At 37.6% G+C, this 17,710-nt stretch overlaps 1 protein-coding gene across 2 annotated transcripts in view; it reads right to left on the bottom strand.

The window, feature by feature from the left end:
* FCHO2 (FCH and mu domain containing endocytic adaptor 2) overlaps positions 1–17,710 on the bottom strand; it is a gene marked incomplete at both ends in the record, with an annotated part of 128,266 nt that overhangs the window by 98,913 nt on the left and 11,643 nt on the right. For both annotated transcript variants that reach the window (XM_080690658.1, XM_080690659.1), the window contains 2 exons: positions 7,387–7,461; positions 14,005–14,096. In XM_080690658.1, coding sequence (XP_080546784.1) covers positions 7,387–7,461; positions 14,005–14,096 — 167 coding nt within the window. The remainder of the gene's footprint in view (positions 1–7,386; positions 7,462–14,004; positions 14,097–17,710) is intronic.

Raw genomic sequence — 17,710 nt, 5'->3', positions numbered from 1 at the left:
AAAAGAAAAAGAAAACTTTAGCCAAGCACAATGGTACATTCCTGTAATCCTTACACTTGGAAAGAGGATTTTAAGTCCCAGGCAATCCTCAGCAACTTATTTAAAACTGTTTTTAAGAAGGAGAATAAGGCTGGGCATGGTGGTGCATGCTTGTAATCCCTGTGCTTAGGAGGCATTGACAGGAGGATCACGCAGGTTCGAAGCCAACCTTGCTGGCTTAAGAGACTGTTTCCAAATAAAAATATAAAATAGGTCTGGGAGTGTAGCCCAGAGGTAGGGTTTCCAGGAACCCCAGTACCACCAAAAAAAAAAAAAAAAAGAGGATAGAGATGTACTTTGGAGGTAGAATATCCCTGGATTCAATCCTAACTAAGTACCAAAAAAAGAAAAGGTTTAGGTTCTAAAATGGAACCAATGGAAACAATGCCATATTCAGCAATTTTATTTACACAAAAAATGGAATTAAAATAATGAAATGAGTGACAAGTTTTGATTTTTCAATCATTATTTAATTATTTAAACTATTTTAGGGCCAGCTGGATGTAATGGAGCTTGCCCATAATCTCAGTACTTGGGAGGCTAAGACAGGAGGATCACAGGTTTGAGGGCAGCTTGGCAACTTGGTGAGACCCTTTTCTTTTCTTTTCTTTTTCTTTTTTTTTTTTTTTTGACAGGTTTGGGAATGGAATCCAGGGGCATTCAACTTCTGAGCTACACCCCCTGCCCTATTTTTTTTTTTTTATTATTCTTTATTCTGAAACCGGGTCTCACTGAGTTGCAGAGGGCCTCACTAAGTAGCTGAAGCTGTCCGCGAACTGCGATCCTCCTGTCTCAGCCTCCCGAATGCTGGGATTACAAGTATGCACCACCACGCCCAAAAAAATAAAATATAGCTAGTGGTATAGCTCAGAGGTAGAATGTCCTAGGTTTAATACTCAGTAAAAAAAAAAAAAAAAAAAAAAAAAAAAAATGAACTAATGAATGAATATTTGGGGCCATAGGTACACAAAATGAGTTAATTCATGTCACAAGTCTTCAAAGCCCCCTCTTATATTGTTTTTCTGAGTTGATTTGGCTATTTAGACTTCTGTCAGTATCATTGTCTATTGTTAAAAATTAACTCTAGCCGGGTGTGGTGGTGCACACTTGTAATCCCAGAACTTGGGAGGCTGAGATAGGAGGATCACAGGTTTACAGCTAGCCTCTGCTACTTAGTGAGGTACTCAGCAACTTTGTGAGGCCCTGTTTCAAAATAAAGAATAAAAAATTGGGCCTGGGGTATAGCTCAGAGGTAGAATACCCTTGGTTCAACCCCTAGCACCACAAAAAAAAAAAAAAATTAACTCTATTATCAAACGTCCATTTTAAACTATTTTTTTATTCTAGCTTGGTGTGGTGGTGCATACTTGTAATTCTAGTGCACAGGAGGATAAGATAGGAGGACAGCAGGTTTGAGGACAGTCTCAGCAAACTAGTGAGATTTTGTTTCAAGACAAAATATAAAAGGGCCTGATGTGTAGCTCAGAGGTAGATGCCTCTGGGCTCAAACCCTAGTGCCCCTACCGCAAATACTATTCGTTACTCTAAGATTTCTCAGCAAAAAATAAAGTTTCTCCAGGCTGGGGATGCACATTTGTAGTAGAATGCTTGCAAACCAGAGAGGCCCTGGCTTTAATCCCTAGTACCGCCCCCACCACACACACACAAAATAATAAAATCTCTAAATTTAAACATGCAAAATTCAATATTTTACTTATAAGTTTGTAATATAAGAATTATTTTTAGAGCAGCTATCTGAAATATTTGGATATTAAAATTTTGTCTATCTGTAAACTTTAGCAACACATTATAGATTCTCCTTTCTATAACAGGATCTGGGATGGTGACATATATCATTTTTTCTCAACATTAAGGACTTAAAATGTTCAGCAGACTCAGTTATACCCAGAAACTGCTACATTATTATATCTTGAATAGTACTTAGAATATCAATGGTTAGATTAAACCAGTTCAGGCAGTGTAAAATAATCTAAAGATAATTTTTGCTTTGCTCACATATTTGCTTTGAAGTATTCTCTATAATAAATTTCTAATGGAAACAAAATATCAACAATAATCACTAAGGTAAGAGGGCAGAGAATACAACTACTTATTCTAATATGTACCTGGTGCCAATTATTACAGTTCTTAACCACTAGAAAAATTAACTAGCAACAATCATTGTATGCAATAATAAAGAAGTTTAAAGAGGCTAATTAAAATCCTTAGGATTGTTCTGATTAGATCTCAGATCACATATCACACCTGAAAATCTTATCAGCACTAATTCTGGCAAGTGGTTAGATGGAAAATTTCAGGAGAAAAAGATACCTGAAAAAGTATCCACTCACTAAACTTTCACTTCATGTAAACCTGATATATGATATTCTAGATTTCACAAAGCAGATTAAGACAGTGTCCCTTTACTTCAGCAAAGGTTTCTTTATACTGAAAAGGGATTCAACCTAAAATTTCTTTAAAAATTGTTTTAAGGAATTTCAAATCATTAAATCTTTAAAAGTTTGATACAGCCAGGTGTGGTGGAGCACGCTTGTAATCCCAGCATTCGGGAGGCTAAAACCGAAGGATTGTGGTTCTTGGACAGCCTCAGCTATCTAGTGATGCCCTCTACAACTCAGTGAGACCTGGTTTCAAAATGAAGAATAAAAAATAAGGCAGGGAATGTAGCTCAGAGGTTGGATGCCCCTGGGTTCCACTCCAAGACCCGAAAAAAAAAAAAAAAAAATGATACATGCAACTTTTTATTTCTCTTCCTCTCTCTTAAGGTACTGGAGATCAACCCCAGAGGCTTTCTACCTCCGAGCTACACCCCCAGCTCTTTTTTTTTTTTTTTTTAATTTTGAAACAGGATCTTGCTAAGTTGCTTAGGATCTGGCTATCTTGCTGAGGCTGGCTGTAAACCTGCAATCATCCTTTCTCAGCTTCTAAAATACTTAGGATTACAGGCATGTGCCATCGCTCCCTGAAATATACACAGCTTTTTTCTTATCAAGTAATGCATATTACTATATACACATTAAGAAGAACTAAAAAAAGAAAACTAAGCATTCAAAATGTGTCTAAGTGCAACCAAACACAGGCAAAATTCAATTTATTATATAATATTCAACAGAATAAAAACATTAACATTTAAATCTTTATGTCCTTGAGAAATAACATTGGCACACACACAAAAAAAAATACCACCTATTTTTTATGAAAAGGACACACTCCAGAAACAGAAATGCTGTCATTAATTTTTTTTCTCAGGAAACAAAATGAAGTCAAGTTTTTTCTATTATCCACCAACAAATTAAGAATAGACTCAAATTTTCTATACTAAAACCAAGGTCAATTAGTTAAAGCTAGCTTTTGTTATTCCAGCTTCATTTTGGCCCTTCTACCAAAGGCAGTAAAAAAGAAATTATGCTTTAGAAAAGGCCAAGAAAACCAGGCAATGCACCACACACTTGTAATCCCAGTACTTGGGAGGCTAAGACTGGAGGATTGCAGATTCCAGAACAGCTTCAGTAAATAGTGAGACTTTCATCAACCTAGCAAGACCCCGTTTCAAAATAAAAATAAAATAGGGCTGGGGTGTAGCTGGGAGGTAGAATGCCCCTGGGTTCAATCCCCAATAGAGGAAGGAAGGAAGGAAGGAAGGAAGGAAGGAAGGAAGGAAGGAAGGAAGGAAGGAAGGAGCTGAGAAACATGAAGCCTCTAGAAATGGTAGGGTGTCAGAAAAGTAAGAATTAGACACATGTGGTGATACGAGCCTGTAATCCCGGCTACTTGTGAGGCTGAGGCAAGAGGATCTCAAGTTCGAGGTCAGCCAAAGCTTAATGAGACCCTGTCTCAAAATAAAACATAAAATATAAAAATAATTGGGGAAAAACAAATAAAAATAAAGAGTTGGGAATGAAGCTCAGTGGTAGGGGATTCAATCACAAGTACCTCAAAAAAAGGGGGAGAGAAAAAAAGAAAAAAGTGAGAATAGAAAAAGATGAATGATCAAAAGGAGGAGGAGACAGGGTGTGGTGGCGCACACGTTTGTAATCCCTGCGCTTGGGAGGCGGAGACAGGAGGATAGCGCAGGTTTGAAGCCAACTGTGCTGGCATAAGAGACCCTGTTTCAAAAATATAAAATAGGTCTGGGAGTATAGCCCGGAGGTAGAAGGGCTTCCAGGAGCCCCAGTACCACCAAAAAAAAAAAAAAAAAAAAAAAAAAAAAAGGAGGAGGAAAGAATTGGAGAATGAACGAGGGCAGGGGCAGGGGATGGGGAGATAAGTTTCCAACCACCAAAATCCACTCTTCTAGGTAAAAAGGGTGGCAGCTCCTCAGCCTTCCCAGCCACACTGTACAGGGCTGCAGGAGGTCCTATCAGCACCAACATTAATGAGCAGTGCAACTATACTGAAAAAGAACAGATTACAACACCCCTTTGTCCAGGACACAAAAGTAAGAAGAAAGAGAGAGAGGGAGAGACTGATTTTGATTGATTTATTGAGACTGTGTTGGGGGCAGTGTTACTAGAGATTGAACCCGGGGCATTCTACATTCAAGCTATACCCCTAGCCCTTTTTATTTTTTGTTTTATTTTTATTTATTTTTATTGGTGCATTGTAATCATACATCACATTGGAATATAAGACTTGAGAGGATATACAAGCACACATCATCCAATTAGCCCTCATCCAGTCCCCATCCCATTCCCTCCCCCTCCCTCAATCCCATGATTCTTTGGTGATTAACTTTGATACATATGTTTATGTACCTCTTGCTTTTTAAAGAGGCTCCATACTCCCCTATTCCATACCCTCTGATTGGTCACCTTAATTGCTTCACTATAGGGCCCTTTCTATAGCTCGACCACTTCCTGTTGCCCCTTTCCTCCTAGTTATTGCTGATTAGGGGAAGCATCTGGTTTTAATTTTCTGCGATATTTCTCTGTGCATGCCACGTTGCAAATACCGATCCCACTCTTGACGGCCCCAGTTGTGGCCTGGCTACCCAGTGGACTGATCCAGACCTCGCTGGCTCAAGCAGCGGCTTTGCCTCATGGGAAGCCCCGGTTCTGGCCTCGCTGGCCCCGACACTGGCCTAACTCCTCAGCTGGCTCCGATCCCGGTCTCAGAGGCCCCAGCACTGGCCTTCCTCATGGAAGGCTCCGATGCCGGCCAGTGGCCCTGGCACCGGCCTAACCTCTCAGCAGGCTCTGATCCCGGCCTCGGAGGCCCCAGCACCGGCCTTGCCTCATGGCAGGCTCCGATCCCGGCCTCCTTATTTTTTGTTTTAAAATAGGGTCTTGAAATGTTACTGAAAGTCTCATTATGTTGCTGAGGCTGTCCTGGAACCTACAATCCTGTGTTTTAGCCTCCTAAATACTGGAATTATAAGCATGTGCCACCACGCCTGATTAGTACAACACTATAGAATATTTCCATAAAATATTTTTTCTTAATTACAAATTCTTAACCATTTTCTTAATCACAAAATCATTTCTGAATCTGATAATTTGTGTAGATTTTATTCACTGGAAATATAATATCTATACAAAATTTAGCATGAAATTTCAGGGGATTCAGGTTTATAAAACCTCAGATAGAAAGAACCTTTACTAACTGCAAAAATCTTAAAATAATTATTTAAAAGTCTTAGCTAAAATACCTTTCCAGTATCTTTAGATAATTAAACAAGATTAATCATTTCATGCTTAAAATAATTATTTAAAAGTCTTAGCTAAAATACCTTTCCAGTATCTTTAGATAATTAAACAAGATTAATCATTTCATGCACAGTTGTTATGGTTCACATTATACAATTATTCTTTTCATAGTGCTTACAGCTATGAGCACATTTTCATGTTAAATACATTCTTATTATTAATTTTCATTTTTCAAAGTACATATTGCTTCAACACAAATTTTTAAATGGAAGATTTAATAATAGTCTTTAAACACATAAGAGACATTTTCATGGATTTTAATCCATAGATAAAATAGAGTTTAAATTGAGTTTGTAAAGTTCACTGTTAAACTACAACAAAATTCTAATGAATTTAAGAAAACTAGAATACACATATTAACATAACACTGATCATCTCAAATTTATAATATTGAATTACTGTAGAAAAAATAATTTGTAGCCGGGTGTGGTGGAGCACACTTGTAATCCCTGCGTTTGGGAGGCTGAGACAGGAGGATCGCACAGGTTCGAATCCAGCCTCAGCTACTGAGTGAGGCTCTCAGCAACTTAGTGAGACCCTGTTTCCAAATAAAATATAAAATAGGTCTGGGAGTACAGCCCAGAGGTCAAAAGCCCCTGGGTTCCATTCCCAGTACCATCAAAAAAAAAAAAAAAAATTGTATGATCTTTATATTAACTGATTCTGCAATTTCAATTATATCTATTATATATGGGTGATATCTCATCACTGACGCCTCCCTTTGTCACATTCTAATCTTTATATTAGTAAATCTCTCTAACCCCATATTCAAAAATTATGCAGATACATAGTTTTCTTAATTCCCACCACTACCAACATAATGAGCCTAAGCTACAGTAATTTAAGTTAAAAATTATTTTTTTAAATTTTATCCTATTAGTGCATTGCAATTATACATCACAGAGAGATTCAATGTGTTAAACAAACAGCTTTTTTGTGTGTTTCCCATCATATCCCTTCTCCTCCCCATAGAAGTTAGTGAGATAGCTTGGTAATACTTTTACATTTTTGCTAATAGATTATTTTTTTTTATTGGTGCATTGTAGACATACATCATTTTGACATTGCATTATTTGAACTCTGTCTTCTTGTATCCTCCTTCTTACCTTCCCTAATTAAAAATATCAGTTATATATAATACACACATATATATATATAAATACATACATACATGCACAATTGAATTCTACTCAGTCATAAATAAAGATAAAACATGTCATTTGCAAGAAAACAGATGGAACTGAAAAATACTTCGACCCCTAGTACCACACACACACACACACACACACACACACACAATTTAAGCAAGCAGGTAATAAATCATGCATGCATGTTGCCATTTCTGTCAAATGGTAATCACATATACAACAATACACATCAGTGGTCCAATAAACTTATATTACTTAATGATATCATAACTGTCTTAGCTTAAATATACTCAATGCTGTATGCAGAACACAAAATCACCTAACCACACATTTCTCAGAATGTATTGCCATTGTTAAATTATATATACTATATATCACTAAACTTGTAAGTTATCATAGTCTTAATAAAAAACCTAATATTCTCATGAACTTTGAATAAAGGAACAATGAAAAAAAGAAAGATATTGGCTTACCCAAGTTGTGAATAATTACTCGCCGATTTTGCTAATTTTGTCATTGACCTTGAATATGCCTCTTCTATTGTAGCTCTGAGGAATAAAATTTCCATGTTATAATATCTCTTATTTAGTCACCAAAATTGCACCAAGGTTACCAAAATATAATTAAAAACTGCAAAAACAAAAAGATACTTCAAATTACCACCAAAAATTAGCATCCCTTCTGTACACACTTACTTTATTTTGTGTGTTTGTGTGGTATTGAGGATGGATCCCAGGGGTTTTCTACCCCCAGGGTACATTCCCAGACCTATTTTATGCTTTATTTGGAAAAAGCCTAAATTGCTGAGAGACTCACTAAGTAGCTGAGGCTGGCTTTGAACCTGAAAGATTCTCCTGTCTCGGCCTCCCAAGGGCTGGGATTACAAGTGTGTGCCAGCATGCCCAGCTTGTACACATTTACTTTAAAAAACTAGACTAAAGCCAGGCGTGGTGGCACACGTTTGTAATTCCGGCATTTAGGAGGCGGAGACCTAAGGATTGCAGTTCGCGGACAGCCTACTTAGTGAGGCCCTCCGTAACTCAGTGAGACCCTGTTTCAAAATAAAGAATAAAAAATTGGGCAGAGTGTGTAGCTCAGAGGTCAAATGCCTCTGGGTTCCATCCCCAGACCCGCAAAACAAATTTTAAAAAAAAAACTAGTCTGATATAGAACTGAAATAATTTATATCACAAAAAATGAATTCGCTTCCCTTTTACACACCAGAAAATTACCACTATTACAACAGCCATAATCTGAAAGACTAGCATCACCAAATGTTGGCAAGGATGTGGCCAATAGTACTGCTCATTCACTACTGGTAGGAAGGCTAAATGGTACAACCATTTTGGAAACCAGTTCGCTTATTTATACACTGAACATACTCTTTCCATGAATGATTTAGCAGTTCACTCCTAAAAAGGTAATTACTCAAAGAAGTTAAAAAACTTATAAGAACATGAAAACCTGAACACAGGTATCTAATTTATGCATAACTGCCAGGGCTTAGAAGCATCCAAAATATTATTCAGTAGGTAAACTATAGTACATTTGACAACAGATTATTATTCATTGCTAAAAAGAAATGAGCTATCAGGTCATGAAAACACATGGAGGAAACTTGAATCTACAACACCAAGAGTGAACCCTAACATAAGCTACTGACTTTACATAATTATGATGTACATACAGGATATATGCAAATACTATGCCATTTTGTGTGTGAAACTTGAATGGTCTGTGGATTTTGGTATCTGTGGGATCTTGGAGCCAATGCCTATAGATATTAGGGACATCCCTACTGAATACAAAGAGCACATAACATATAATCCCATTTGTAAAGAATGCAATCTAGCCTACATGTCAGAAGCAGGTCTGTTACTGGGGAAGGGCAGGAAAAAGGGATTATCTGACTTATGACGATGGCTCCAGGGAGTACACATATGCCAGAATGTCTCAAACTGCACCCTTTGAATATGTGAAGTTTATTTCTGCCAACTATATCTTGATGGAGCTGTGAGAAGGAAGAGCGGTCAGGCAGGGAGAATCAGAATGATTTAGTAATTTAGCCGGGCGGTGGCGCACGCTTGTAATCCCCAGGCTTGGGAGGCAGAGACAGGAGTATCGCGCTGGTTCCGAGCCAGCCTCGCTGGCTTAAGAGACCCTGTTTCCAAAATAAAAAATATAATAGGTCTGGGAGTGTATCCCGGCAGTAGAAGGGCTTCCAAGAATCCCAATACCACCAAAAAAAAAAAAAAAAAAAGAATGACTTAGTAATTTAACCTTTCTAGACCTAATTTTTCTATCTATGAATGGAAATTTTTTTTTTCCCCCAGTACTGGGGTATTCCAACTCCAAACTACACCTCCAGCACTATTTTATTTTGAAACAGTCTCACTAGGTTGCTCAGAGTCTCACTAAAATACTGAGGCTGATCGCAAACCTGTGACCCTCCTGTCTCAGTCTCCCAAGTACTGGGATTACAAGCATGAGCCACCACACCCTGCTGGGACTTGGATTTTGAGAGCATATACAAAGTCCTTAGTATGTTGTATGTATTTTTATGTTTATCTTTTTTTCTTTTCAATTCACTTCTAGAAAAATAATTATCATATGGTACTAAGCTCTCTCTTAAGCACTTGAATATAACAGACTACTATCTTCTAGAAAACAAGAAACAAAATGACTAATTACAAAATTCTGTAAATACTATGAAGAGATAAGTGATATTATAGATATCATAATAGGTATTTTTTTACACAGAGAAATTAGCAAGGGCATCCCTGAAAAAGTGACCACATTGCTGAGCTCTAATGGATAATTATGCATTGATCAAGCAAAGAATAAGCACATGCAAATACTAGATTTGAGGATTGGCCTGTGAATAAAATGACTAGTATCTACAATAGAAAGAATAAGGAGCCTAGTGTGAGCTAAAACTTCAAAGGTAATTTGAGGTCAGACAATAAAGGCCTCTCTTAAGAGCAATCAGAAATCCTTAAAATAGTTTAAACTGGAAAAGTAACATACTAATGTGTAATTGAAAAAATACAGTGTACACTGCCAGGCGTGGTGGCGCACGCTTGTAATCCCCGCGCTTGGGAGGTGGAGACAGGAGGATCACGCAGGTTCGAAGCCAGCCTCACTGGTTTAAGAGACCCTGTTTCCAAATAAAAATATAAAATAGGCCTGGGAGTGTAGCCCGGAGGTAGAAGGGCTTTCGGGAACCCCAGTACCACAATAAATACATACATACATACATACATACATACATACACACATACATACATACAATTTAAAAATAGAGTGTACAGAGTAAGTTGCATGAGAAAAAGAATGAATGCAGATAAACAAGTTAGGAGCTACTGTTGAAATTCAGGCAAAAATACTGAAAGTTTGGCTCAGGATAATGAAGCTACAGATTCATTATGTTGAAAGATATTTTGAAAGTTTAAGTGATAAACCAGGTGTGGTGGTGCACACTTATAATCCCAGCATTCCAGAAGCAGAGACCAGAGGATAGCAGTTCACAGACAGCCTCAGCTACTTAGCGAGGCCCTTCGCAACTCAGTGAGACCCTGTTTCAAATATAAAATGACTAAAAAACTAGGACTTGAAGCTGGGCGTGGTGGCGCACATTTGTAATCCCAGCATTTGGGAGGCTAAGACTAGAGGATCGAGGTTCACGGCCAGCCTCAGCTACTTAGTGAGGCCTTCCAAAACTTGGTGAGACCCTGTTTCAAAGTAAAGAATAAAGCTGGGCATGGTAGTGCACACTTGTAATCCCTGCACTTGGGAGGTAGAGACAGGAGGACCACGCCAGTTCGAAGCCAACCATGCTGGCTTAAGAGACCCTGTTTCCAAATAAAAAAAGTATAAAAATAGGTCTGGGAGTATAGCCCGGAGGTAAAAGGGTTTCCAGGAACCCCAGTAATACCAAAAATAAAATAAAATAATTAAAATAAAATAAATAAAATAAATAGAGCAGGGGAATAGCTCAGAGGTCGAATGCCCCTGGGTTCCATCCCCAGACTTGCAAAAAAATAAAATAAAAAATAAAAAATAGGACTTGGGGGTGTAGCTCGGAAATAGAATGCCCCTGGGTTCTATCCCTAGTACTGCATTAAAAAAAAAAGCGTAAGTGATAGCATGGTATGGTGGCACACACCTATAATCCCAGTGACTTGGGAAATATCAACAAAAAGATCCCAAGTATGAGGCTGGCCTGGGCAACTGAGAGAGCCCCTGTTCTAAATAAAAATAAATAAAAAAGGATAAGGATACAGTTCAGTGGTAAAGTGCCCCTGGGTATAATCCCCAGTAATAATAATAATTAAAAAAACCGTGATAGGACAAAAAGGACAAAAAGAACCTAAAAATCTTCTGTCATTATTAGGTTTATATTCTAGTGAAGAGAGACAAGTAAAATACTGCTTATACTAAATGGTTTTAAAGTGATATAAAGAAAAATAAAACAGGAGAGGGGGAGTAGAAGCGGTTGTCTCGCTGCCCATGGAGTCAGAAAGGGCTAGATTCTAGGCAAATAAAGAATGACCCGAGAGTTCTGGACTTGTGACTGACTTAAACAGAACTAAAAGATATAATGATATCTGCCCTAATGGCTTTAAGATTAGAGGAAGAGGGATAACTAAGGAACACACCAAGAGATGCAGAGTTCTGGAACCTCTTCCATTATTCCTTCCATCATAAGTTAGAAGCCAAAAGGAGGACAGTTACCCAAAGCACCAAAAGCTTTTAAACTCCCTCTTAACTTCTTGGGAGAGATGGAAACCAGAAAAGGACTGGTCTTAGGTGAAATGATTTCCCAATTCCTACCAGTCTGTTAACGCCATGAGGACAGAAGCTGTATCTTTACGACTACATCCCCAGAAACCAGACAAGTGCCTGGAACACAGCAGACATGATATATAGATACAGATTATATAGTTGAAACAAACAAACAAACAAACAAACAAACAAATAAATAAATAATTGTGATTAAAAGCAAATAATCCCTGTGTTACCAAGGAAAAAATTTTAAGTGCGTTCATATAAAAAAATTACCAAGCTGGGCGTGGTGGCACACGCTTATAATCCCAGCATTTGGGAGGCTGAAACTGGAGAATCACGGTTTGCTGACAACCTTAGCTACTTAGTGAGGCCCTCCACAACTTAGTGAGACCCTATTTCAAAATAAAGAATAAAAATAGGGCAGGGGGTGTGGCTCGGAGGTCAAATGCCCCTGGGTTTCATCCCCAGACCCGCAAAAAAAAAAAAAAAAAAAAAAAAAAAAAAAAAATTAGCAAGTAAGGCTCACTACATAATAGCCTTCAGAAGTAGCTCTGAGTTGTTTGGTTTTGAATCATAATCAAATGACATATAGTTTTAACTAGTTCTTAAATTAACCAGTATATTCTAAAAGTCTCAAAAACAATCACATTTTATAAATTGATAGGATTTAAAAATAGGACTTCTTAGCCAGGTGTGGTGCAGCACACTTGTAATCCCAGCGCTTGGGAGGCTGAGACAGGATCGCACAGGTTCAAAGCCAGCCTCAGCTATTTAGGAAGGCTCTCAGCAACCTAGTAAGACCCTTTTTCCAAATAAAGTATAAAATAGGTTAAGGGGTATAGCCTGGAGGTAGAAGGTCCCTGGGTTCCACCCTCAGCACCGCCTTGTGTATGTGTGTGTGTGTGTGTGTGTGTGTGTGTGTGTGTGTGGTGGTACTGAGGGTGGAACCCAGCAGGGGCCTTCTACCTCCAAGCTACACTCCAAACCTATTTTATTTGGAAACAGTGTCTCTTAAACCAGCTGAGGTTGGCTTCGAACCTGTGCGATCCTCTTGTCTCAGCCTCCAAAGCACAGGGATTACAAGCGTGCGCCACCACGCCCGGCCTTTTTTTTTTTTTAAGTCTTTTTCTTTTATTTGAAGCAGGGTCTCACTGAGTTGCGAAGTGCCTCGATGCGTAACTGAGGCTGTCTGTGAACTGCGATCCTCCAGTCTCTGCCTCCCGAATGCTGGGATTACAAGTGTGTGCCACCATGCCCAGCCAAAAAATAGGACTTCTTATAGAAGTTATAACAACACATACTAAATTCAGAATACTAAAGTCTTTTCAAATTATCTTAGGGTTTTTTTTTTTTTTTATGTTGTTGTTTTTTTGTGGTACTGGAGTTCCTGGAAACCCTTCTACCTCCGGGCTACACTCCCAGACCTATTTCTATATTTTTATTTGGAAACAGAGTCTCTTTAAGCCAGCACAGCTGGCTTCGAACCTGCGTGATCCTCCTGTCTCCACCTCCCAAGCACAGGGATTACAAGCGTGCGCCACCACACCTGGCTTAGTGTATTTATTTTTAAAAATGGCAATACTTTACCCTACAAAATTCCTCAGTCTGTTACTCCAACACTGTTGCTAACACAGCCAATGGAAAATACATAGATAATATTATTAGGAAATAATTTGTATTTCAGGTGTTTAATAATGCCACTTTGAGCCATTATATAGCCCAATGATATGTAAATGATTAAAAAACTTTTTTAAAATATAACTACAGCCGGGTGTGATGGTGTATGCTTATAATCTCAGTGCTTGGAAGGCTGGGACAGGAGGATCACACAGGTTCAAAGCTAGCCTCACTATTTAGAGACACCCTGTTTCCAAATAAAGTATAAAATAGGTCTGGGAGTATAGCCCGGAAGTAGAAAAGCCCCTGGGTTCCACCCTCAGTACCACAAAACACACACACACACACACACACACACACACACACACACACACACACAAGCTGGGCGTGATGGCTTATATCTGTAATCCCAATACATGAACAGTCTCAGCAATGTAGCAAGATTTTGTTTCAAAAAGCAAAAAATAAAAAGGGCTCAAGGTGTAGCTTGAAGATAGAATGCCCCGGATTCAATCCCCAATATCAAAATAAAATTTTAAAAATGTTTATATATGTATAATATAATTATAGAATAATTTCTTAAAATAAGCTTTGGTTATTCTAATTCAATTAAATTTTTCAGTTACTTATATTCTAAAATTTGAATTGATAATTGTTGAACAAATTACTTATAAAAAAATACGTACCTTTCTCTTACAAAATCTGCTAGCTCCTTTGTCGATATCTGTCCATGTTTCATATTATGATACAGAACATCAAAGCCACTATTCTTTTCCCCCTAAATTCAGAAAGATATTTAGTTTAACCAAAAAAGATATTGAAATAACTTGAGACTACAATAACCTTAACTTATAACTATCTAATTCTTAAGCATGCTTTGGTAAGCTGTTCTTCCTTAATTTAACCATCATTTACTACATGATTTTAAACTGCATTAAAGTAATTCTGCATGCTTGGATAAAATTTATAATTTACTATGAATACATATATACATACATACTCATACTCTATAATCATCCACAGGATAAAACTAATAAAATTAAGTCTAAAATTTGAAGAAATAACATGCAGCATAATTTAGAAATACAGACTTTTTAAAAGACAATTCTATTTTAATCCTCTTAACATATAATAAAGAATTCTTTAATTATTTAATTCAGAGTTTGTGCTTTAAAGTAATTAAATCTAGCCAGGCATGGTAGCACATGCCTGTAATCCCAGTATTTAAAAGCATAAGACAGAAAAATTGAAGGTTCAAGGTCATCCTCCAGCAACATAGCAACTCTCAGCAACCTAGCAAGAACCTGTTTTTAAACAAAAAAATAAGAATGTCTCAGCCAGGTGTGGTGGCACACGCTTGTAATCGCAGCATTTGGGAAGCTGAGATAGGAAGACTGTGGCTGGCAGACAGCCTTAGCTACTTAGTGAGGCCCTTTGCAACTCAGTGAGACCTTGTTTCAAAAAAAAGAATTAAAAAATAGGGCTGGGGTTGTAGCTCAGAGATAGAATACTCTTTGTCTGGGGGGGTTTAGCTCAGAGGTAGAGCACCTCTGGATTTAATCTCCAGTACCAATAAATAAATAAATAAATAAATAAACAAACAAACAAACAAACCTTAGGCCTGGTGGTACATGCCTATCATCCCAGTACTTAGGAGAAAAAAAAGGAGGATAACAAATTCAAACAGCCTCACCAACACAGCAAAACTCTGAGCAACCTAGCCAGACACTATTTCCAAACAAAAAATAAAGAGGGTTGGCGAGTAGTTCAGAGGAAGAATCCTCCTGGGTTCAACCCCCAGTCCTACCAAAAAAAAAAAAAGCCTTGATTTTTGAACGAAGATAGCATACTATTCATCATGTAAACATTGGATACCACAAAATGCTTTATATAATTCCTGTTCTGAGTCTTTCAGTAAACCTAATTTGAAAGGTGAAAAAAGAAATAAGATTTTTGTTGTTGTTTTCATTTTGATACTGGAGATTGGATCCAAAAGTATTCTAATTTTTTATTTTGAAATAAGATCTCACTACATTGCTGAGCATCTCACTAAATTGCTAAGGCTGGCTTCAGCATGGCATCTTTCTGTTTCAGCCTAAGTACTGGGATTACAGGTGTGCACACCACACCTGGCTAGGAATCAGGGTTTTTTTGTTTGTTTTTGCGGTAATGAGGATGGATCCAGGGGCATTCTACCTTCAAGCTATACCCCTAGCCCTATTTTTTATTCTTTATTTTTGAAACAGGGTCTCACTGAGTTGCAAAGGGCCTCACTAAATAGCTGCGGATGTCTGCAAATTGTGATCCTCTTGTCCCGCCTCCTGAATTCTGGGATTACAAGCAGGTACCACCACGCCCAGCTCGGAATTAATTTTTAAGGAAAAAAAAAAAAAAGGCTAACTGCAAAGTCTTCAACACACTAATGAGAAAAATAGAATCAGATCACTATTACAAAATCTTAGAAATCTTCATTGCTATTTAAATCCTATAAATCTTAAATTAGTAAATTACAACAAAGAGAAATGTCAATTAATTGGTGAGTTAAGAGACCATTCATTAATAAAGTGGGCTTTATTATTCTTTATTTAATAAATTTAATATATTTGTTGGAAATAAAAATATCATAAACAATTATTACATGCACTGAAGCCTAACTTTTCAATAGTTCACCAAAAACAGGAAACAAGAGTTATGTTAAAATGATATCTAAAAAACTCATCAGCTTGTAATGGTTTGTGGTACATACAATGAATGAAAATGTCATATTTACAATAAAATAATATCAACAATATACTTAGCATTTTGAACATCTATTTCTACTTATCAAAAAATATAGAAAATCATGGTCTTTCAATGACTGGCAATGTGGATTAAAAAACAGAATCCAACGATATGCTACATGCAAGGAACTCATCTTACAGCCAAAGACATCCATATACTAAAGGTGAAGGGTGGAAAAAGATATACCATGCAAATGGAGACCAAAAACAAGCAGGGGTAGCAACACTCAAATCCTACAAAACAGACTTTAAAATACATCAGAAGAGACAAAGCGGGTCACTTCTTATTAAAAAATGAACAATTCAACAAGATAAAATGATAGTAAACATTTATACCCCACATGTGGGTACATAAAAAAACAAGAGTTTTATTTTGTAAAACTCTTCAGGACATCAGATCTCAAACAGATCCAAATACAATAACATTGGGAGACTTCAACACACAACTCACACCACTAGATTAATCTTCTAGATAAGCTGGGCTTGGTGGTGCAAGCTTATAATACCAGCATTCGGGAGGCTGAGACTGAAGTATTGCGGTTCACAGACAAGCCTCAGCTACTTAGTGAGGCCCTCCGCAACTTAGTGAGACCCTGTTTCAAAATAAATAATAAAAAATAGGGCAGGGGGTGTAGCTCAGAGGTGGAAGGTCCTTAGGCTCCATCTCAGATCCAGGAAAAAAAAAAATCTTCCAGACAAAAGATGAGTAAAGACTCTTGAGACCTAAAGAACACTATAAACCAAATGGACCTAAGAGAGATATATGGAATATTTCAACCAACAATAGCTGAATACACATTCTTCTCAGCTGCCCATGGAACCTTCTCCAAAATAAGATCACATCCTGGGCCACAAAGCATGTACCAGGAAATTCAAAGAAATGTAATATAATTCCCTGCATCTTCTCAGAGGTCCTCTGCAACTTAGTGAGATCTCTGTTTCAAAATAAAGAATAAAAAAAATAGGAGCCAGGCTGGTGGCACACACTTGTACTTGGGAGGCTGAGATAGGATTGCAGATTTGCGGCCAGCTTCAGATACTTAGTGAGAGGCCTTCGACAACTTAGACCCTGTTTCAAAATAAAGAATATTAAATAGGGCTGGGGGTGTAGCTCAGAAGTAGAATGTCCCTGGGTTCAATCTCTAGTACTATTAAAAAAAAAAAAAGAAAAAAGAAACGAGTGGGTAGGTACTTGTAAAACATCAATAACATAACTAAACCTTCTTCCTCCAAGTCTGAATCATTGTGGTGCACGCCTGTAATCCTAGTACTTGGGCGGCTGAGAAAGAAGAATCCCAAATTCAAAGGCAGCCTCAGCAATTTAGTGAGGCTAATCCCGCATTTGGTAGGCTGAGACAGGAGGACTGTGTTTGGCAGACAGCCCCAGCTACTTAGGCCCTTTGCAACTCAGTGAGACCCTGTTTCAAAATAAAAATTAAAAATAGGGCTGGGGATGTAGCTCAGAAGTAGAATGCCCCTTGGTTCCTTTCATCTCCAATACTGAAAAAAAATAAAAAATGAATAGCCCTTCTATTGAAGACTGGAATTCAACAAATCTGCAATGACAACCTTATCATGCCATTTTTGCCTGGAAAATTGCTAGGAAGAAGTG

The sequence above is a fragment of the Muscardinus avellanarius genome, assembly GCF_963383645.1.
Source record: "Muscardinus avellanarius genome assembly, chromosome: 1".
NCBI classification, from domain to species: Eukaryota; Metazoa; Chordata; class Mammalia; order Rodentia; family Gliridae; genus Muscardinus; species Muscardinus avellanarius.
This window is presented reverse-complemented; position numbering and strand designations above follow the sequence as displayed.